Source organism: Sitophilus oryzae, unplaced genomic scaffold (genome assembly GCF_002938485.1).
Source record: "Sitophilus oryzae breed Bouriz unplaced genomic scaffold, Soryzae_2.0 scaffold_806_pilon_pilon, whole genome shotgun sequence".
NCBI lineage: Eukaryota > Metazoa > Arthropoda > Insecta > Coleoptera > Curculionidae > Sitophilus > Sitophilus oryzae.
In genome coordinates, this window is record NW_022147424.1 from 666,456 (window position 1) to 689,860 (window position 23,405).

General features: G+C 33.3%; 3 protein-coding genes across 3 annotated transcripts in view; 2 read left to right on the forward strand and 1 right to left on the reverse strand.

Annotated features, from left to right (window-relative positions):
- LOC115888646 (transcriptional regulator ATRX-like) overlaps nucleotides 1–3,432 on the forward strand; it is a 31,519-nt gene extending 28,087 nt beyond the window's left edge. The window contains exons 15-16 of the mRNA XM_030908421.1: nucleotides 2,795–2,996; nucleotides 3,159–3,432. Of these exons, the coding sequence (XP_030764281.1) occupies nucleotides 2,795–2,996; nucleotides 3,159–3,294 (338 nt within the window). The 3' untranslated portion in view covers nucleotides 3,295–3,432. The remainder of the gene's footprint in view (nucleotides 1–2,794; nucleotides 2,997–3,158) is intronic.
- Nucleotides 3,433–4,099: 667 nt separating this feature from the next.
- The window catches only part of LOC115888648 (DNA repair protein REV1-like), a 34,407-nt gene continuing 15,101 nt past the window's right edge, over nucleotides 4,100–23,405 (reverse strand). Inside the window, 12 exon segments of the mRNA XM_030908422.1 lie at nucleotides 4,100–4,439; nucleotides 5,792–5,993; nucleotides 7,032–7,194; nucleotides 7,382–7,497; nucleotides 8,469–8,760; nucleotides 8,814–9,011; nucleotides 10,629–10,771; nucleotides 10,827–10,965; nucleotides 12,615–12,805; nucleotides 12,855–13,047; nucleotides 14,674–14,846; nucleotides 16,058–16,273. Of these exon segments, the coding sequence (XP_030764282.1) occupies nucleotides 4,304–4,439; nucleotides 5,792–5,993; nucleotides 7,032–7,194; nucleotides 7,382–7,497; nucleotides 8,469–8,760; nucleotides 8,814–9,011; nucleotides 10,629–10,771; nucleotides 10,827–10,965; nucleotides 12,615–12,805; nucleotides 12,855–13,047; nucleotides 14,674–14,846; nucleotides 16,058–16,273 (2,162 nt within the window). The 3' untranslated portion in view covers nucleotides 4,100–4,303.
- On the forward strand, nucleotides 6,200–7,003 carry LOC115888650. Its single transcript, XM_030908426.1, has 3 exons — nucleotides 6,200–6,366; nucleotides 6,429–6,515; nucleotides 6,590–7,003. The coding sequence occupies exons 1-3, from the start codon at nucleotides 6,336–6,338 to the stop codon at nucleotides 6,877–6,879; spliced, it is 408 nt and encodes a 135-aa protein (XP_030764286.1). The 5' UTR covers nucleotides 6,200–6,335; the 3' UTR covers nucleotides 6,880–7,003.

A 23,405-nucleotide genomic window follows, 5' to 3' on the forward strand; every position in this document is an offset into this window, starting at 1 on the left:
GGCGCCGAGCTGGTCCCATCTTCATAGGGTATTATAGTAGCAGTAGTACACAGTGGTAGTACTGTCTTCGTCAGTTTCTATTTCCAAATCAGATATATTTGATGTATCATCTGGTTCTGATTCTGAAGGATGGACCTCTATCTCCACGAGTTCTAGTGGTTCTGGAGGAATTTCATGTTGTTGAATATCATGCTCCATATCCACTTTTTGTTTTTGTAGTAATAATTTATTGTTATGAGTTACGAACATTATTTTACCGGCTCTTTGTGCAGTTAAGTGATTCCTTTTTTTAGTATGGATAAAACTGTAAGTACTGAAACTTCTCTCTGTGGCTGCAGATGACGTTGGTAAAGACAGCAGAGCAACAGTTGAATATTTCAACTGAGTATTTTTACACATTGCTTGCCACCAACTTAGACAGTCTACATTTTTAACTGACATCCAAACGTAGTCGAGAGCCCATAAACCCGATTTGGCTCAATAATTTGTTACATCTGTAAAAATGGCTTATTATTGACAAACGGAGGATGATTGTTGGTGATATTGTTGATAAATTCCATAGCGGCTATGTGTTCTTCATTGTTAAGGTGCTCTTCCAGGAAACAGGGGTCCAAGAGATTCGCGGTAAAATGCATTGGTTCAAGAGCCATAGGTTTTTTATTTTGTAAGGTGGAGAAGCATTATTTTTCTTCTGACTTAAGAATCGGCATACTTGATACACTTTCGTCAAATTTTTGCTCAATGTCTTGAATTTTGAAAAGAAATTTCTTGCAAAATTCGAATTTTTGCGAATATTCGCGATTTTGGGACCAAATATTTCGGAAATTTCCTGCAAAATTCGAATGGAAATATTCGCTACCAACATCACTAATGGTACATACTGCTATTTGTTTGTCATTGTCACGTGAAGAGTTTTTTGTACTACAAGTTCTCTATTTTTTGAATAATACTACTTAAAATAATGAATGGGGACGACGAAGTTGGGATACCAACAGTGGTAACAGAAAAATGAGAAATTTCACGTCTAAAGGACAATAAACAGTTTTTTCAATTTTTTCAGATATCATCATAACTAGATTTGTCACATGTAGGTGTACTATTTTTAATATTTATTTGTTGTCCATTTTTTAAGTATACTAGTTTTTTTCCGCAAGTTTCTTGCAAAAAGCGTGGCAGTGTTGCAAGCGTCTTTGTTTGCCAAAATTCGAGAAAATGGATAAAATGCATCTAGAAAGTCTGCTCCTCAAATAACTAAATTCTAGTATTAGTATTTTATTAAAACAATAATTATTGTATCTTAGCTTCAATCTACTGAGGTATTCATTGAGGAGAGAGTGTCCTGTTATAAACCCCGTAAAAATGCGAAGATTGTTCTTACTTAAATCAATTAACCCTAGAATATTATCAATCTTCTGGACATTAGAATTACAAAACAATCAGATTACAATTTGATATTTATTGAAAACCCACTACCCATATCGCTGAAAAGCTTAAAAAATGGCGCTTTTTATGAAGTCATGGCCAACTATGGTTTCCATTTAAAAAAACATATGTTTGTGTCATATGTCAAAAATAACAGGTTTTAGAAAAAATCGGAGAACACAAACTCATTAGGGATCTGATTATCTACAACTTTTTGTCTAAAATATAGTACGAGAGCTAGCAACGTCGGAAAAACAAGTATTTTAAGACGTCTGGCTCTTTGATACATCTTTTACTATGTTCTCTAGAACAGCATGCGGCCCGTCTGGCTGCCGGTAAACGTTGTGTTCCCTACTGCGCATTAAAAGAAGATCCTATATTTTTATTAGTCCTTTAAATTCTAGTATTGAATATAAATCGAACATGTCTCCATAGCGCAGTGCGTAGAGTTTCCGACCACGAACCGATGATTCAGAGTTCGAATCCGGGTCAGGTCAAAGACTTTTTTATTTTATTTTCGTTTATATTCTAATAGTAAAGTATTGAATAATTCTGGTCTTAAAAAAAAACAAATATTTAATACTTTACTATCAGAATATAAACGAAAATAAAATAAAAAAAGCTTTTTTCGTTTTCTTGTTATTACCGATTCTGAACCGTCCTAGAATTGTGATGCGTATGCGTAGAAGGAAATATGAAGACATTATTTCATTTGCGCATGCGCTGGAGAGTTCTAGGACGATTCAGAATCGATAATAACAGGAAAACGAACAGACCTAAAGTCTTTGACCTGACCCGGATTCGAACTCTGAATCATCGGCTCGTGGTCGCAAACTCTACGCATTGCGCTATGGAGACATGTTCGATTTATATTCAATACTAGAATTTATAGGACTAAATTAATAAAAATATAGGATCTTCTTCCGATGCATGATGTTCCAGAGAGCATAGTAAAAGATATATATATATCAAAGAGCCAGACGTCTTCAAATACTTTCTCGAAAACGTTGCTAGCTCTTAGACTAATAGATTATAATGGAATTGGAAACAATTTTTAAAACAGCCAAAATTTGTTTTTTTTTTCGAAATATCTAGAAAAGCCATGAACTTTTTCAAAAATCTGAAAGGCGCAAATTTCTGACCCCACAAAACTGCAATTCTTTCCCCATTTAACCGACTCTCTATCTCCAGTAGTTTCCGAGATACCCATAGAGAACATCGTAGGAAACTCACCCTGTATGTAGAGATAGACTCTCATTAAATTTGATACATCTAAAAGCGTGTTTTATTAAAATACTAATATTTCAACAACGTTTCACAAAAAATCAACCACAGACTTAGTATACTATTTATTAAATTTTAGTACTTACAGGTTGTGAAGGTTCGTCAACGACAAAAAACGAAAGCGAAAAAACATCGAGCGGTGAAGCTCAAGAAGAATGCCAATCGCAAAGTCCAAGTAAAGTTGAATGTCCAGAATCACAAGGTTTTGATGTAATGGAAGCAGTACCGCAAGCGTTTCAATGTCCAAGTCAAGAGCTCGAAGAAGAGAGACAAAAGAATCTCTACTATAGGTTTGCTTTAAATTTAACTTTACTTCTGCTTTCATATACAGGGTGTTTCAGAAAAGAGATTCTTCAATTAAAAATAAGACTTATTTTTTATGATGATGTTTTTTGAAACACCCTGTATGGGACGCCCTGTATACCTAACTTTACTTATACCTAACGTTTTAGGTACCACCAATATTCGTTTAATGATTTACACTCTTACTTGCACGACCAAAGAACATTTGTCAAAGAAAAAAAGGAAAAGGAAAAAGAAATTGGCGAGAAAGATAGCAAAACTGCCAAAGATTGTACAGAGAAGTAGAATAGTACCTGTAAAAATTGTAGAAATATTTATGTAATTTTGTTGTAATCAAAGATTAACAAAAAAATATATAATCTTTAAATAAATCTACTAAAAAAATACTAATAATTTATCGCCAATAAATATACATTCACGTTATTAAATGTTTTGATTTTACAATTATTTTACATATTATTATAATATTAATTGGTACTCATTTACAAATAAATATTTAAACAGTTTTTTTTTATTTTTTTTACTATATTGACAATATTAGTATCTGTACTCTGAAAATTTGTTACATCTTAAAGAGGTAGGTAAAAAATGGTATAATATAATTTCATAGACAATTATATTGTGCATCTGATTCACGTAAAATATACAGGTTGTTCCATTTAAATTAAACAAGTTATTGCCGTTTAAAGCTAGTAATTATTTAATATAACTTTTTAGGCACTCTGTATAAGTTAATATTATATTTATTATCGCAACACAAAATTTAGTAAATAGAAAAACTTCAGTACAATATTTGGTTTTAAAACTTATAGGCCCAGAGAAACGAAGCATTAAAATTGTTAATGAATTTTCACAAAATCGTAAATATTTCAAAAACTGTAAGATTAAAGTGCGGTAAACCTTTATCAAATTTACCTTTATTTTAATCGTAGGAACTAAAAATGTAATAATATACAGGGTGATCCATTAAAAAAATACAACTTTGATATTTTTTTATTTATCTGGGATACTCTGTACCTTTTGAAAAATAAATAACTTTAAATTGTAGCTTTAATAGTCCTAGATATGCATTAAACTAAGTAGTAGTATTTTAAAAAAATACAAACACCTTCTTAGTTGCAACAAAAATATATTTATGTATCAAATACAACACGATCGAAAAAAAAACGGTGTCAGCGATGGTTTTGAAATGAAGATCGCTGTCATTTTACATGTCAAATTATATGGGGAATGTCATCGATCGTCGTTTCCAAGCCAACTGGACGCCGTATTTTTTCGATCATATGGTACTATTTTAATGTATTTGGCAACAATGAAAGGCTGTTACTAAATATAAAGTCTTTCCATACCTCGCCACCATTCCTTGCTGGACGTTGTTTACTATCGAAAAATACGCTTGATGCCAGGCACAATCCAATGTTGAAAATGTCCTGAAAATAAAAAAAATATACAGGGTGGTCCGAACTGTATTCCGGAAACTTCGGCAGCATATCTTTGATCAAAGTGTCTGCATTATGGTATCTTTACATGGTACAAAGAATACAAGGTATGATATTGCGCAGGTTGGTCGCTACGTCACAGGTGATAACAGGCGCTATTGGTCAGCACGCTCCGCGCGCCAGTTCAAATCGTCAAGATATTGTTATAAACCTGTTTTTTTGTTTATATACCGTCATTGAATTATCGCTAAGCAAGTTACTGTGGAGCAGTGCGTAAGGAGTTGGGCTAGGAAGCGAGAGACCGGAGTTCGAATCTCGGCCGGGACATAACTTTTTATTTATTTTTTTAAATACTGTTGTATTCTATAGTTTATTTTTGTAGTATAAAAAAAGAACTATTTATTCTGTTATTTTTTCATCTCCGGTATTAATATAAATTGACTGTTGGTACAATACCTCATTTAATATAAAATAATATTCTACTTTTTGAAATGTATCAGGCCCTAATTGTACCTAAAAGTAATATATTTTTAATGATATACCATATTGTAAACTATTTAATATTTCAGTCACTTAAAAAGTTAATTTGCATTGAATAATTGCCTACCATTAAAGGAAATTTGAGCTATATAATCTTTGATGGGCATATTCTGGGTATGCAAATACTTCCTCTAAATTTTGGGTGTCGTTCAACGGATTTATTCTCAAAACCAGAAACATCTACATATAAAAAGAAGCAGAGGTCACTAATTATAATAAACTTCACCCTTGGTATTACTTCCACTAATTATAATAAACTTCACCCTTAGAATTACTTCTATCACAATTACAATACGTTCATCTGCATTGGCATTTTCTACTTTTCGATGGGAAACAATAAACTTCCCAATATTTTTTAAATGATGTAACAATTCCTCTTGTGGTTACTTTTCCATAGATATCCTCAACTCTGTCCTCATGTGAATTCAGAGGCAATGAAAATGAAAATTATTTACCATAAACATCGCAAACTAAAAACCTAATAAACAATTTTATACCGAATATAGAAATAAATTTAGTATTCTTACCCATCGTCCAAATCCATGTTAATAGATAATTATTATTTTTAAATATATTTTTGGAACTGCTGGTTTTAGTAATTGTTAAATTAAACGAACTAAAAAGTCTTAAAAATAAACAATTCTTAACCATAACCCCAAAAAATGCAGATCTCCTGTCAACTTTCTTTATTTTTTATTTATTCATTATTTTCCTGGTGACGTCACAGGTGGTATGCGCGAACTGAACGAAATTGGAGCCGCTATCGATCATACCTTGTATTCTTTGTACCATGGTATCTTTACCTGTAGAGGAAGTTAAATCCAGTTTGCAAAACTTCCAATTTTCTGTCCAAAGCCAACTGCCTCAAATGATCACCCAGCATATCTACATCTACTGCGGATGGTATATGCTCCGATTTCACCCATGCTTTTATACCAGCCTTGGTTTGTTCCCAGGTGAGATTTGTAAACGGAGAGTGTCCAGACGATGCTGTTCTCTTTTCTTCTATATTAAGAAGAAAATATAAACATTGTGTCACAGATAATTAATTATTAAAGTAAAAAAAATATTATTACAATTTTTTTTTATTATTTAAGCTCTTTTATGGATTAGCTGAGGGTCCACGAGTGACGTAGGTATTCCTGTCAACAATTTAAGGCCATAGAACACACAAAACAAGGTCGTTGGATTCAAACCATATTTCACGAAAAGAAGATATGACAACTTAACCTTAAAATTTTTCGAAATTCAAAATTTTACCGTTTTTCCGGCATTTCAAGTTTAAAATTGTTTTTTAAAGCGTAATATAGAAAAAAAAAACAAGTAAAAAGAATCTAACTTTCAAGAATGGGAAGAACGGCAGCCTCTGGGATTAGGAGTAATTTTATTTGTATATAATAATAAGGATAATTTGTGCTAACGAATCATTTATTTTTATAGTCAGCGCTGGTAAATCATCTAAAAAATCTGGAGGAGTTGCATCGACTTCACGTAACTCGACACCATCAAATTATAAATCTAAAGCAGGTAAATATACAGAGAGACCTATATTTACATTCACAATTCACAGTGAACTAAAGTCTTAATACTTTTCTCATTAGGAAGCTCTACAAAATTACCACCAATAACAATTCAAAAAACTCCATCATGGCAGAAACCCATAACAAACTTTTTCCAGTCCAATATACAGAATGAAAATGAACAAAATGTGGGTAACGAAAGTAAAAACATCAAAGAAAATATTCATGAAGCAACTTCGAGTAATGAAAATGTAAAAATCAGTATTAAAGATGATAACGAGAAAGATAACGACACTTCTGAAATAGAAGGGTGCACAGATGAAACTGAGATTGATAAAAATGATACTAATCAAGAAATTGAATCGAAATAAATAACTTTAATAAGTGTAATTCCAAAAAAAGTATTTTATAATAGGGATGTCTGTCCAAAATGTGAACCAGTTTTAAATACCTTAAATAGTTAATTTTAATGATGTAAGTTTTTAAGTACTTAATATAAATTAAATATATTTTTTTAGTTTACCTGAATTTTTTTCGCTTGTTTTCATTTTAACAGCCACGACTGTGTTATTTTTTATCGTGTTGAATTTTGTTGAGGTAATTCCATATTCTTGTAGAACTTCTAATCTAATCTCTTCAGGTAGTTCATTCAGTACAGTCATATCAATTTGTTCCAATAATTTAGCCTAAAAAGAATATCAATAGTTACATATTGGTTACATGTTTTATGTACATATTTATAAATAAGTATTTATAAAAACACATTTAAACATTAAAAACATGTCAACTATAACAGAAAAATGTTTTAAATTTATTATTTTTGAAGAGCTAAAATAATTAACTCTATAATTAATAATATAATTTAAATTTTACCTGTGATTCGCGTTCTTTATTGGCTTCTTCAACTTGACTGTTACTACTTTTATCACCCTTTTGTAAAAAATGTTTTATAGATGTATTGCCGTTTGGAGATATTCTTGATCGAGAACCTAAGGTAATTATTGTGAAGGTTACATCTTAAACTCCCCAAGAACAAGATAAGAAATGAATGGATATATACCGGGTGTTTCTTAAAAGTGGCTCACCCCTATAACTTTTTAATTTTTTAAGATAAAAAAAAACGTGCTTTGGTATGTTAGTATATGACATAAATTAGGATTGATTCACGTATTCAATTGTTTTCGGTCACTTCCTGTTTCACCGGAAATCACTACAACTTTTGATTTTTTAATGACACCCTTGGCAATTTTTTACTGTATTACATTATATAACAAATCATATGTCAACTTTTGACATATACGCTTTAAAAAACATCGTATTTAGATTTCAATCTAGAGTGTCGTGGCTGTATTAAAAACACTAATTTTTAATCAAGGACCCTTGGGAAAATAAGTTTGATTTAGAAAATGTTTTTAATCTCTTGTCCTGGCCAGTTAAAAGATGCCCAAATCCTATTTTTAATCATATCTCAATTTTTTTTAAATGGAACGATGGCGGTTCATTAGCATATTTGGAAAAAGCATTTTTTTACGAATAATTTGGTTACAGACACTTCATATTTTGCGTCAAATTGTCGTTATGAACCCCATGTCGCAATTTCAAATAAACCATATGGTCAAATGTCAAAAATTGACATATTACATGTCATTCTATTTAGAGTGTCATTTTGGAACAGGAAGTGACCGAAAACAATTGAATACGTCAATCATTCCTAATTGATGTCATATACTGACATACCCAATCTCGTTTTTTATTAAAAAAAAAAAAATAAAAAAAAGTTATAAGGATGAGCTACTTATGAGAAACACCCAGCATATAGGTAAAAACATACGTTTTGTTTGACTTAACTTACCTTTTGTTAGAGATTATTAAAAATACTACCCTATTTTTCTCTAAGTTTTTATAGGTTAAAAAGAAACATAGCCTATGAGCAGCTTTATATTTCATTAAGTTTACTTACTTGTTGATCCTTTTGGCCTTCCTCTTGATTTTGCAGAAACCGTTTTAATTGGCGATTTAACAGGTTTACTAAAATTTGTATTAATTTTTTTTGAGCTGGGTTTAGCACTTTCAACATCAATAATTTTACTATCATCAGGCATCCTATTATCAATTTGAGTACTATTTTTATTTTTTTCTAAATTTTCAGTATTTTTACTAGAACTTCGCTTATATTCATCAACACCTATTTTATCTGAATCACTAGTAGATTTCTTTGCAACGGTTGTTTGTTTCAAAAAATTTGCCATAGCCTAAAAAATATTAAATAATATATACTCAAGTAATATATCTAAAATAAATTTACTTTATTTGTTGGTAGTATTTTTTCAAGTTTCGTTAACTGTATTCCTACACCTCTCAATTCAGAAAATGGTATGTTAAGTCGATCATAAATTATTTTGGCCTCCCTGTAAATTATTTCGGGGTTGGTGTACAGGAGGTTTGAGTTGCTGCTTTTGTTTATGGCGTCACACACGCCGTGACCAAGAAACTTAGCAGTTTCCTAAAATAATTATAGTATATTATTTTATTTTGAATGTATCTACATTTTGTTAAAATGACCTGCTAAATATACAGGGTGGTCCGATATCAAAATCAAATTTTTCGTGTCAAAAAACTCCCAGACACCATTTTTCATCCAAATATTGACGTTTCTTTAGAAATTATTTGGAAAAGATGAAAATAGAAACGAAACTTCTACACCCTGTATCTCCGAAACTAAGCATTTTAGGCAGAGAATAGGTACATTAAAGAAATGCTAACTTCAGGTTAAAAAATGGAAACAGACGCCACCTTGTGTCGCCTGGCAGTACTAGCTAAATTGAGGGGAATTGGAGGGGCGGGGCTTAAAAGAGGGGAAATTTAAAAAAAAATATTTTTATAAGTATCACTGACTTACTGTTTAAAGTTAATAAACATTTTTTTTATTACTTTAATATAATTTAATGTATTAAAAAATATGTCTATTAACATTACACAGCAAATCAATGATATTATTAAAGACTTATTATTTTCAGAGTAAATTCATAGTAAATAAATTACATATTATTATAGTAAACAATATCATTTATTTGTTAGAGCTGCGATTTATATTACAATAATATTGAAATATATATATTTTTTTAACAATGAAAAAGAATATCCCGGAATCTGAAAAAGAAAGATGATCAATTAATGACTTAAATTAGTTCAAAATACATTTTGCAAATAAGTAGTGAATTGGAAAGATAAACATACTATTAAAAAGACATTTTAGTAGTATGTTATCATCTATTTACTGATAATACATAAGTATATAATAGGTAAATAACATGCATAAGGCACTATGATACAACTACCTGTATCATGATAACACACTAATATCACAAAAAATATATGCTAATATAAAAAAAAAATTAAATACAGTTTTGAACGGGCTGTGCGATATAAACAAGGATCTTACTATTATTTGAGGTTAGAAAGTATTTAAATAATATAAAACATAATCAAAATCATTTTTCATCATAAATTATAGAGGTACTTACGTGTTTTGATATTATTATCAGGAAATACTACGTTTAGTTAAACAGGTACGCTGCCAGGCAAGTTCTATCGGCGGGTATTGCAAAAGTTGAAATCTAAAAATACAAAAATACGTTTACATCTTAGTTGTATTTACGAATAAAGTATTTGTGTGTAATTTATGACTTACCAGTTAACTGAATAATCGCATTAAATACATCCAAATGGTAATTTAATATTGTAAAAAAGCAAAATTGTTTTAAATCACTTGCCAGGACAGCCCGGCCAGCTTCTTTGTTGGCAAAATGGCCGCGGTATCATGATTTAAGCAATGTGAGTGACAAAGAAAGCCAATGCCTGGCAGATGTTGCTTTCTTTGTCGTTGGTCCTGGCACGTTTAAATTTGACTGTTGCCTGTTTTCCCATACAAGTGACACCCCCGTGATTTTAGGACATACTTAATAATACCACAGATAATACCTTTAATACGAACTTTTTTACTTATTTTTATCTGCAGAATATGCTGCCGAAGTTTCCGGAATACAGTTCGGACCACCCTGTATAATATAATCATTTTTATAAAATAAAACTATCAAACAGGAAATTATCATCGACTTACCACAGGAGCGCCCTCTGCTCTAATCAATAATTTCAGTGTTAAATTTCTTGCTCGCATTTTTATATCGTTTAAACGATTGAACACTTCGTTTGAAAGGCTTTGAAGAAAACTGTAACATTCTTCCTTTGTCTTGAATCTTATTCCTAAATATAAATGTTATTTAATATACACTTCTTTACACATAAAATCATTTGTTACCGTAATTTATTTCAGCAGATACTGACTTTCTTTCGTGATCAAATTCCAGAGCTTTATTATCTCTTCCGAAAGCTTGGTCATAGATCTTTTTGCCCAGCTTAATTCCCAGTTCTGATTGTAGAACTTTTAAAGAAGATCTCTGTAAAGATAACTAATTATTTCAACAGTTAGAATATGGTTAGAATATATTGAGCTGGTCATTATAAATCCTTGGACTACGATCGAAAAAAACAGCGTCATAGAAACGAAGATCGCTGTCATTTTGTATTTAAAATTATCTTTGAATAAAAAGATTAAGGAAGGAGTATTATAATGCTATCCATCTATTCATGCATGGTAGATGGAGGTAGCGCTCTAGGGTAGGGATCCTTGACAGTTCTGTTTGACGATTCATTTGACACATTTGAATTTGAATTGAAATTTTCTGGATTTGTCAGTCTTTACTGAGCTTATTCTGTTATTAATTATTTATTGTACAACTGGTAGTTGTATAGCAAATTTAATAAATATTAAAGGGAATTGTGGCAGAACTTAAATTAACAGTTACGCTATTGCGACTTATCAAAAAAAAAACTCTAAAATAATTGGTTGTGTAGTGTACGGTAGATCTCGGTCAAAGATTGAGGAAAAATAATGGAATGACTTTTCACTAGGAAGTGACTATATGTATACATATGTATAGTAAATCGATCATTTATAAAATTCACTTAAAATTCACTATTGTAATCGCAAAACATTTTCCGATGCACGTCATCAATCATATTGACATTGACACTAAACTTTATAAACCTGACTAAATGAAATTTTGACAAAAATGTTTAAATTTGTTGTATAATTTAAGATACCGAGCATCTCTTCATTTTACTTTATAGAGCAAATGATTGCAACAGATATTTTATTTAGATTAAAGCTGCAAAAATTAGTTTAAACCGAAATTTATTATCGTTATGTTGGCCACATTGCGCCGTATTCAGCAATGTTGCCTTTACTATTTGACAATTATCCTAGTATCAGTCATTATTTTGTATAATATCGTGTTGTTGTTGAATCTTTGTGAGTAATTCCCGCTTTTTTGCTTAATTTCATAGCCTTTTTTTTTAAATTGTACTTTTAAGCACAACAGTTTTTTTAAGAACTAAATTTTCGAGTTTTTGTATTGCATTTCTTGAAATTATGTGTTCAAACTATGCCGAAGCATTTAAACAGTCGAAGCAAAGAGCTTGAAGCTTCCCTGTTTTTTTTTTAATATTTTGAACGAGAACGTGACAATAAAGGTCCTTTATTACCCTTGACTGCAGTCAGAAAAGTAAGTTTGATTAAACGCAAAACTCTTTAAAAAAATGATAGACTAAATATGTTTATCGGAAACACGTGCATCGGAAATTGTTTTGCGATTACCACAGTTATATATTTTTACTTGCATTTTTGCTTTTATTTACTACTTGTAAAAGAATATATGTCAAAGAATTTAGGTACGTCAATTTGACGTACCTGCTTCAGTAGCGTATCGGATGTTTGTGACAATAAATTATTATAACTTACAATTATTGACAATGTAAAATAAAACAACAAATTACTGATTCTACCCTACATCATATTTTTAAACGTTTTGAATAACCAAACCAAACGTCTTATAAAATTAGGGTATTTACCTAAATTGCACGAATATCTAAACATGACATGTATAAACAGACCTTAACATATTTAATTTGCCCAATACAATATCGCCACCTTCAAACCACGACCACGGATTTAGAACATCCAGGTTTGTACAAAGTAAATCCTTGCCTGTAAATCTCCACAAGTGTTTAATCCCAAATTACGTAATTTGGCTAAAGTAGCTCTTCCCACACCTGGCAAATCTGCAACTAGAATGTCAGACATGTATATCTCGACATCGTCCGGTTTAAGGTAGTATTGTCCTGCTGGCTTGGCTTTTTTCGTAGCTAATCTGGCTTGAAGTCTATTTGCTCCAAACCCTAATATAATTGACATTGTAGATTTTTATTGCGTAAAAATCAAACTCACCTGTAGAACAAGGACACCTTGTTATATCGACTATCTCGTTTCTTATATGGATGGCCCATTCCTCAACTGTCAATCCTGTGTCGTTTAAAATTTGCGTGACGTCTACGTACATCTCGTCACAACTTACAGCTTCAATGTCTAGTGTATAGGAGGCTACCGTGTTGTATAACGCGTGGGAGACCTCCTTGTAACCCTTCAAAAATATATCACATATTAAGTAATGTCTATAAATCCTCTTTTTATAAACAAACCAAGTGTGTACCAGCGACTTCGTTCGCGTCGAATTAATCATTTGTAATGGTGATGATAAAGCAAAGCAAGAATTTCCATTAACATACAAACTGGATAAAATTTTCTCACATTTATGTCAGCATGAGAAAAAACAATATGGCGATATTATTATATAACTTGGTAATATTTGAGGGGTAGTTTCATCTTGTTGGAATTTGACTTTTGAAAAATCCGTTTGCCAAAAATAAGCTTTTTACGTCAAGTAGTTTAAGCAGAATCGTGGTTAAGAAATTACCCAACTTTTTGGAACTGCAATTTTGAATTTTTTTAAAAAATCATATAGGGAATATGATTTTTTAAAAAAATTCAAAATATGTAAAAAAACCAAATAAATTATGCTTGTCCAGGCGTTCTCCCGAAAGACTAACCGTTTTTTAAATAACAAATATTGTAATATTTGAGGGGCGTTTTCACCCTTTTGGAATTTGAGATTCGAGAAACCCCTCTTTATCGAACCTCTACACCCCACAGTCAATCCGTTTGCCAAAAATCAGCTTTAAACGTCAAGCAGTTTAAGCAGAATCGTGATTACTCAATGGTCATATTTTATGAAGCACCCTGTATAAATTTATAAAAATCTTAAAATATGTAAAACAACAAAATAAAATATACGTGTTTAAGAGTTTTTTCCAAAAACTCACCGGATTTTAAATAAAAAATATTTTAATATTTGAGGGATAGTTTCACCCCCTTAGAATTCGAGTTTCGAAAAATCCCCTCTTATCGAACCTCTACACCCCAAACTCAATCTGTTTTCCAAAAATCAGCTTTTTACGTCAAGCGCTTTAAGCAGGATCGTGATTAATCAATGACAAGATTTTTCGAAACACCCTGTACACATTTTTAAAAAATCTTAAAATATGTAAAAAAACAAAAAAAAAATACGTGTTTAAGCATTTTTTCGGAAACTTGACCGTTTTTTAAATAAAAAATATTGTAATATTTGAGGGGTGGTTTCACCCTCTTGGAACTGGAATTTCGAAAAATCCCTTCATATCGAACCTCTACACCCTAGAATCAACCTGTATGCCAAAATCGAGCTTCTTACGTTGAATGGTTTGAGCAGGATCGTGATTAATCAGTATGTCAGTCACTTAAGGATTTTATATATTAGTATAGATGGGCCAGTAATATTATCGGTTTTAGCTCCTGTACATTTTGTACATTTGTTTCTTTAAAAAAATATCTAAAATGACAATATTCCGTGGGTGTATATTGATAAATGAGGTCTAAGTTATAAGAACAGAGATTAAATTTAAATTTATAAGTAAAAGCGCGAACGGTCAGACGCTAAATTGATTTATGTGGTAGATAGAAACTCAGAAAACTACTTCTATTGGTTAGTATAAAATAAATCAGCTAATAGCGAAGCACTTTTCACTCTTGCGTAGTTCAAAGCTGTTGAGCGAAAAGGACCGACTTATGTGGATTTTGTATAGCTCCATCTCAAAAATTTGTCTTCAATTTCTGTTCCTTACTAGCAATATAGTCTTATATTTGTGTTAAAGTAATGTTGATTAAAAAATACCTCAAAATCATAAGGCAGAGTTTTCAATTCGGGACACAACTGCACAGCTTGGCCTAAAAACATCCCATTTTTGATTCCTCTCTGTCGGGCTTCATAGCTGCAACTGGCTATCTCAGACATTGACGCCAAACCATCAATCTTATCGGTTAAATCGACCACTCTGGACGTGGCACCTATAAGCGATACCAATTAAACTTTTAGTTACGTAATCGAGGGCGCGATTTTTAAATTCATTGTTGCCAACAACGGACATATTCGCCCCGGACTGACTAACTGGAATTTAAATTTCCGCTGGTGATTCAGGCGGCAGCTCTGTTGTAAAAAATGTCAAGATGCCACAATTTATTTATTTCCTAACATTGCCATTCGTTTTGGCACTTTAGTTTTGTATTACGAGTTTTTGGTTTAAATGAATTGTGTTGTTTTTTTACACTTTAAGCTTAAAAATTTGATTGATTGATAAGCACATTATACCACTTTCAAAGTTAGTTTTTATTAAATTCTGTGATTATTAGTTTGTGCATCAATAGCACCCTCTTGCCTGTTATTACCACTTATGGCTTTGTAAGATGTACATCAATAAATAAATAACCCATAATAATCTTCATAATGTACTAGTTTTTGCCAATATGTAATAAGTAAAATAAGCTATCAAACAAATAAATCAAGTCGATAAGAGCCATCAGTAGAAGTCCATATCAGTAGAAAAAGAAACAGAATATCTCCTTTCTTGTCGGTCGCGCGTACACAATGCTTTTTGTTCGGCCTATTTGTTCTGCTTGTTCGTGCGCGCTCGGTTCGTTCGGGCTAAAATGCTCAAGTCTGGACGCGCCTTTAGGAACAATACTGTTTCTGTCCTTTATTGATGTTACTCTACACATATTAAATTACATAAACGTAGGATCTAGAATATTCTGTTATGAAACGACTGATGGAATAGTAGGTATCGCGGATTTGTAAAACATGGAAATAACGACGTTATCGTGTAGACGGGGTTGAGATTTTACTTACTCCATTTACCACACCAGTATTTATTAATGAAAATCCAAGAATATTTTAAATGCATTATTTAATATTAGAACATTTAATAAGCTCATGAATAGCAACTTCGCTTTTTAGTTAACTCGGATATTTTAACATTTCTGAAACTTAATTCCTTCTGAAACAATATTTTCTAATTGGCAAAACATAACAAAAAGTTAGATCTGACAACTCTGTTGAAACTGGTCGTTCATCTGGCCGCAGCTATAAACGCAATACATCCGGCCAGCCGACGGCCAGGGTCGTTCGGCCAGGTTGTTGCGACCTGGTCGTCAGTGAGTTCGAGCTCTAAGATCAGAGAAAGTATAAACCAGCCATAAAATGAATAAGGGTAGGTACTTGCCTTCAGGTAGTCTCTCTTGGTACAATTCAAATTCCCTGGCTCTACTAGCTTGTCTATTTGGATCAGCGTTACTTATAACCCCACTTTTAGCATGAGTAATTGCCACAGGTTTTCCTTCAATTCCGATGGTTTCTCAAACCAACGGATACGAAAAGCAATCCATGTCAATGTGCATTATCACTGTATCCAGATTTGTTCGATCTTCTTTCTGTATATCTGTAAAAAAAAATAGGCACTATAAAATTTTTGTCATCATTTATAGGGTTCCGTACCCAAAGGGTAAAAACGGGAAACCTATTACTAAGACTTCGCTGTCCGTCCGTCCGTTTGTCACAAAGCTCTATCTTATGAATCGTTATAGCTAGACAGTTGAAATTTTTACAGATAATGTATCTATGTTGTACAAATACTAAAAACAGAATTAAATAAATGTTTATAAATAAAAAAGTACTTTCACTAAACATTATCTTTTAAGTAAGAATTTTACATAGAATCTTTCAAGTCCTCGGTGGCCGCGTGGTTAAAGCGTTAAGACTTTACGCTGCTATGACGTTGGAGCCGTAGTAAGGCAGGTTCGAATCCTGGTCAAGGCGACTTTTTTTTAATCGTTTTTTTTTAATTTTTACATATTTATTTTTACTTTTTACATAATATTTATTAATGATTAATACAATTTTTAGTAACGTGTTTCTTCATTTTTTTTTAAATTACTTATACGCGCATTCAAAATTTCAGTTAAATCAGAAAAAAAGTTTATAATAATATAGTGTCTAACGTTGTATAGATAATGAATGGCAGGGGCGGGAAACTGAAATAGCAAAAGCGGTTCCACCGTTTCCACGGAAATCTCAAATAAAATAGTTCAAGCCCTAGCCACTAGGTGGTAGTGCAATTAATTTTAGGTTAAGAAGTTGCTACTAGTTATTGCCAGATGGCGTTAAATCAGAATTTTTTTTGTAGTTTCCATAGTTTCCAACGGCCATTGTCATATTATTGTCAAAAAATATTGTCGTTGTCATAGCGCCAATCATAATATTATCAAAACGTTTTGCAAACTATAATTTGTTATATGTGTTTTAATTAGACAATTCCTTTTGTTTGTGGCCCTAAAAATATAATGTAAGTCTTTTATATTTGCCATCATTTAAGTACCTATTTATATTTACTCCATTTACAAAACTTTGGGCGTATTACGTTGGTTTTGTTTTATTATAATAAACGATGCTTAAATATTTGACTTATAAATAAGAACTTTAAATAATAAATAATATTTCACATGTTTGGCTTTAATTTTATTTAATAATTGTATAAATTATATTGTTAAATCTTATTTTTTACACATCACAACAATACTTGTTATTAGTATTGTTGAATTTGTGTAAAAAATAAGATTTAATAATCAAATTTAATTATTTTAGAGTAAAATTCAACAAAAACGCTCATTTAAAAAGCCCGCGCTTCGATCCATTTAAGACAAGCCCTACTCAATAGATGGCGCCACTTCTGTAGGACCATTTTTCAGTATGGCAGAGTCCATTCTTTTTCTAGCTAGGTATATTCTTTGATGAATGGTACGGAACCCTTCGTGCGCGAGTCCGACTCGCACATGACCAATTTTTTTATTATGTTAATTATAACATTTTTTGTTTGGGTGATATTACACAGGTATTATATTATAAGAAAAATTCATATTTTGAGCATAATTTCAAATCATGTAAGGTGAGAAAGGTATAGAATTTGACTTATTGAGAAATTCAACCTAATAACTATCCAGTCAAGTACTGTCAATAACCGATATTTTTTCAGATATTAGATCAATGTTTTGTGAATCAAAATATCTCGCTAAAAAATCGTGGTTTGCAGACGTACCACCGGCAGAACCATCCGATAGGTACCTTATAGAAAAGCAATATGAAGAAGATGCAAGTGACGAAAAACTTTTCTTGTGTTAGTACCTACACAACGCGTAAAAATAGTATACAAAACTTAAATGGGTGAAGCTATAGACAAAAATATAACAAAAAGTTCCCGTGAAAAAGGGGTTAATCACCGCGAGCTCCAGGTTTTAACAAAGACCAGTCTCTGAGACGGTTTTAAAAAGGTTAGTTCTCCATCTCCATCTCCAATCTCATCGCACTCAGTGATGAGGTGTTCTGGAATGAAACTCTTCCATTTTCCCCACAAAATCTGCATTTGCCATTGTTTTTTGTTTCAATCTACTGAGGTGTTCAATGAGGAGACAGTGTTCTATTGACACAATTCTGACACAATTAAGGGATGCGTTTCATAAAACCAGCGAAGCAGTACTGGGAAAGTCGAACAAAAAGAAACAACCAGACTGGTTTAAGGAAAATCAACCGCATATATCGGAACAAAAGCATAGAGCACATCAAGCAGTCACTGCAAATCCGCATAATCCGAGACTGGTAGACAACTTTAAAGCAGCCAACAACACGCTTCGAAGAGAACTGCGCCAAGTTAAAGGATAACTGGTGGTCACAAAAAGCGAATCAGATTGAAGAGTACGCCACGCATCACGATTATCGTAAATTCTTCGAGGCTGTAAAAGAAGTATACGGTCCAACTAAGAAGGTAAGTTGCCCAATCATGGCACAAAATGGCGAAATTCTAAAAGAGGAAGAACAAATCAGAAACCGCTGGAAAGAATATTACAGCCATATCCTTAACCAAGAAAACAACGCCAATATAGAAGCACTAAACACAATACCTCAGTATAACAGCCTCGATGTATTAGACATCCCAATAACAGAACAGGAAATAAAGACCTCCATAAAACAGCCTAAAAACAACAAATCAGCTGGCTGTGACGCGATTCCGGCGGAAATCTATAAGTGTGCAAGGGTCATCTAAAGGCTTTCTTCGATGTCGTATGGGAAAGCGGAGAGGTACCTCAGGACTTTCGCAACGCGAATATAGTGAATATATTTAAGAACAAAGGAAGTGCATCAGACTGCGGAAATTACCGGGGAATTTCACTATTGGCTATCGGCGGAAAAATTCTTGCAAAAATAATGTCAAACCGCCTGCACCCATATATAGAAAAAATCCTTCCAGAATCGCAAGCGGGTTTTCGTACCAACCGCGGCACCGTCGATTCCATATTTTCCATCCGTCAACTACAGGAAAAAGTTAAAGAGCAGCATTCTAAACTTTATGTTGCATTCATCGATCTAATAAAAGCCTTCGACTCTGTGAACAGAGATGCACTTTGGGCAATTATGAAAAAGTTCGGAGTACCCAACAAATTTCTAACAGTGTGTAAAAGCCTCCATAACAATAACAAGTCAAGAGTGTCACATCATGGATCAGTGAGCGACCCATTCCTAACAAATACAGGAGTTAGGCAGGGATGTGTCTTAGCGCCTCTCCTATTCAACATGTTCATGGCAGCGCTCTCCATTATAGTGGACAGCAAAATGCAGGAGAGAGGATTGGGCATTAGATACAGATACGAAGGCAGTCTGTTCAACATAAAAAGACTCAGGGCAAAAACATGTACAAAATTCATCACAGAACTTTAATACGCTGACGACTGCGCTCTAGTTGCAAACACGGTACAACAATTACAAGAAATGTTGAACACATATACCTGGGCATACGAGGCTTTGGACATTAAGCTAAACATCGACAAAACTAAAATCATGTGCACTCCCCCTGAAGATCACAACAATGCTATAAAAATCGGAGAACTATTAGAATATGTGGCGGAATTCAATTACCTTGGCAGTTTGGTTTCAGAAAAGGCCAATATTGACTCCGAAACTCAGCACAGGATTAGTAGCGCCTCAAGAGCATTCTGGAAATTAAAAGACAGGGTTTTCTACAATCATGACTTCAGTACAAAAACAAAATTTGCAGTGTACCAAGCAATTATGATCCCCACATGTTATATGGGAGCGAAACCTGGGTGCCGTACCGCCGACACATGAACGCATTAAACAAGTTGCAACAGAGACACCTTAGACAACTCTTAAGAATCCGATGGTTCCATCATGTCTCAAACGTGTCGGTCCTTGAAAAAGCTAACTGCGAGAGTATTGAAGTCATGGTTACAAAATCCCGCTTAAGATGGGCTGGTCACGTATGCAGAATGCAAGAAAACCGCATACCAAAATCTCTGCTTTACGGTGAGCTTGTAGACGGTAAGAGGAGGCCGGGTGGACAACTGAAAAGGTACAAGGACATTTTCCACGAAAACTTAAAGGGGCTTAACATGCAGAATGAGTGGGAAAAAGCAGCTCACAATAGAACTCAGTGGAGAAGAGTTGTAAACTCAGTTAACAACGACAACCAAAAAGTAAAGAGGCAACAAAGCCATGAGATTTTTGAATATCCGGAGTGCGGTAGGCAGATAACATCACGTATCGGGCTTTTCAGTCACAGAAAAGCTCATGAAAGAAAACGCCTTGCGTGACCATCTTCTATATGTGTGTCGAATACTCGTCAGTGAGTAACGGCTGTTATGTTATGTTATGTTCTGTTAAAAACCCGTGACAATCCGAAGATTTTCCTTACTTCAAACAAGGAAAATCTTTGATTTTTCTCGATCGTAAATTCTGAGAAACTTTTTGAGTGTTCTTTTGACCGGTTGGAAGATTCCCATTCCAGGTTACGGATGGAGTTCTTCCAGATTCTTTAGTTCCGCTTTAAGTTCGTTTACAAGATATGTTTCAAGTAAGAGTTCTAAAGGGGCTGTGAAGGCTTTCAAGGGGCTGTAACTTCCTTAGGAAGCATCTTAGGGCATATTATGTTCAACGTGGAATAAGGGGTGGCCATCACGGTCTTTCTGCCGAAGACACCACCTACCTGCTGAGCCTTATCCAGGGTCAGAACTTCAATGTAAAGACATCGAGTTGGCGAGTCATCAACTCGAGGGAGGAGGATCATAGGAATTGACCTAAAATGCAAGGAGGTAATAGAGAAAAAGGGACATATCCTCTATTACAGATGCGGGACAAACTGTATCAGGTCTAAGGAGAGACCAAGTTAAAGTGGTGGAGAAAATGGAGACAGATCCTCCAGCCTCCAACTCACGGGTTCCTCAGCCGGAGGCAAGCTCCTCGACTGTGAATGGCGGCACGGAGGGCCAAACTGCAACCGTGGAAGGATGTGTACCCTCGAGGAAGAACTGTTGTCAGAGGAGGATAGGTAATACCCTATCCCCTCTACAACAGGGGTATGATGGGTTATGGACTGTGTGAGGACTCAAGGAAGGCGGCACAATAGATCTTTAAGGTCGCAGTGATTAACCCCCCTCTTTCTCATTCTCTACATTCATAGAGGAATTCATAGGATATAGTGATCTGCAATCTCTAAACCAAGACTTGGTCTAGAGAAGTCTGAGTTAACAAATAGTCTTAGTCTTGCAGGGTCCAGTCCTGGGTTTATCTTACTGCAAGACTCTTGATAGTCTTGCATTTTTTATAGATTTTCACTAGAGGCACTTTCCACATAGAAAATCTTTTAAATAAACAGTATTTTAGAAGGTAATAAATTGAAACAATAATTTTTAACAATAAGTAATTTCTGATATTATACAGGGTGAGTCTTAAATAAGTGCAAATATTTTCAGGGCTAGTAGGACTCGATAAAAAAAACATATTTTCTCTTTATCGTTTTTCAAATAAGTTCAAAATAACCGAGATATTATACTTTGAAAATGTAAAAAAGAATTTAATCTACTACCTATGTTGCCATATTATGTCTTTTAAATAAAAATTTAAAAAAATTCCCCAAAAAATAAAAAAAATCCAAATTTTCAATTTTTTTTTTCGCGAAAAAAAGCCCATAGGCGTGTTTCTGGGGACGAAATATACTAAAAATATGTAAGACTGCAAGAGTCTTCCACGCTGGGTCATGGTTTTGATCTTGCAGATCAACCGCTAGTCTTTGTCTTGCTTTTTGTGCAAGACCACAAGACCAATACTAGTCTCGCTAATCACGAGAAGTTTGGACTATTTTGTTAATTCCTTCTGAACGAAGACTGACTTGAATTTTAGGTAGTAATTGTTATCACGATAATGACATATTCCACGCATTTCCGGTAATCAGAACAGCAGAACGGGCTTTAGCGCAGGACAATTCTCTGGTAAAGGAAAGCCTAGATCCGTTAGGTTATAAAGCATTTAATAATGCTTCCGTTAACATGCTCTTAGGTATAAAATTACATTATAATAGACACACTATAATAGATACAAAATATTATCTATTCATTAGGTGAAGCCAATACGGCAAGGATAGAAAACCGTACGTTTGGACTTCAGACACTATCGGCAACGGGAGCTTTGAGAATAGGAGGGGAATTTTTGGCACGTGTCCTAGGAAGAACTTGTCTATATGTAGCTGAACAGGCGCCAGTTTTTAACCTGATTCAAAAGCAAGCTGGTAAGGGCCACTGTCATCGTTCATTGCAGGTATACCCTGCTGGCCATCGAAACTATGTGGTCTGGATTTTAATGCGTGTGACCAAAGACATTATAAAGTTAGACCGAACATCTCATTCATAAATACTCGTTGGTAGTGTATCAAACATTCCAATGTGTCAAACAAGGACAGAAGAGACAGAGAAGTCTAAAATTTCCGACCCCGGCAACTAGGCGCATTTGGATTGTTCTAATGGCCAGTGACGTATCGTTTTTTGGAACGAATTTAATTAGTAAAGTAAAAGTAAAGTAATTAGTAAAATTTTTACTCCATATTAATATACTACATTAACACTTTTTCGTTAGATGAGTTTTGTTATAAGGTCTAATATAATAATATAATTAATATCCCATTATGTTGAAACGTTAGTAGGTAGTTTTCGAAAATCGCTCCAACGTCGATATTCAATTTAAACTTTCAGTTACTTCTATATAAACACTCAGTTACTTTTGAATACTTACAGAGTGACTCAGGCTTCTGAAACAGTTCTATATTAGGTTTGTGGTTAGTAACTTTTATTTCAATTTTTTTTAGAATATGGAGGCAATGGTAAAGCACGTTTTAGACATTTTTGTAATCATAGGTGGCCGGAACATATTTTCAAACTAAAGTTGTAGATTTGTCATTAAATTTCCATTCCAGAAATACATAGGGTTGCCACCTGTCCATTTTTGAAAAGGACAGTCTTTTTTTGGAATAACTTGTCCTTTTGACTTTTTTTGACTTAAAAAGTCATTTTTATTTACGTATTTTCCCTGAGAGAAGAAGAGAACTTAGAACTTCCCGTTTAATCTCTAAGAAAATTAATTACCTACAGCAAACAGAAATATTCTTTTGAATGAATATTACGTTTATTTACAAATCCATTACTTAGGTAGCTTAATCAGACAATCAAATTTTAGTT

What these genes read in the sequence shown, in the direction of transcription:
- LOC115888650 (XM_030908426.1), top strand. Translation starts at nt 6,336, where the DNA reads ATGGGAAGAACGGCAGCCTCTGGGATTAGGA. An exon ending in GGCAGCCTCTGGGATTAGGA is followed by an intron (nt 6,367 to 6,428) that starts GTAATTTTATTT and finishes TTATTTTTATAG; the next exon opens with TCAGCGCTGGTAAATCATCT. An exon ending in AAATTATAAATCTAAAGCAG is followed by an intron (nt 6,516 to 6,589) that starts GTAAATATACAG and finishes TTTTCTCATTAG; the next exon opens with GAAGCTCTACAAAATTACCA.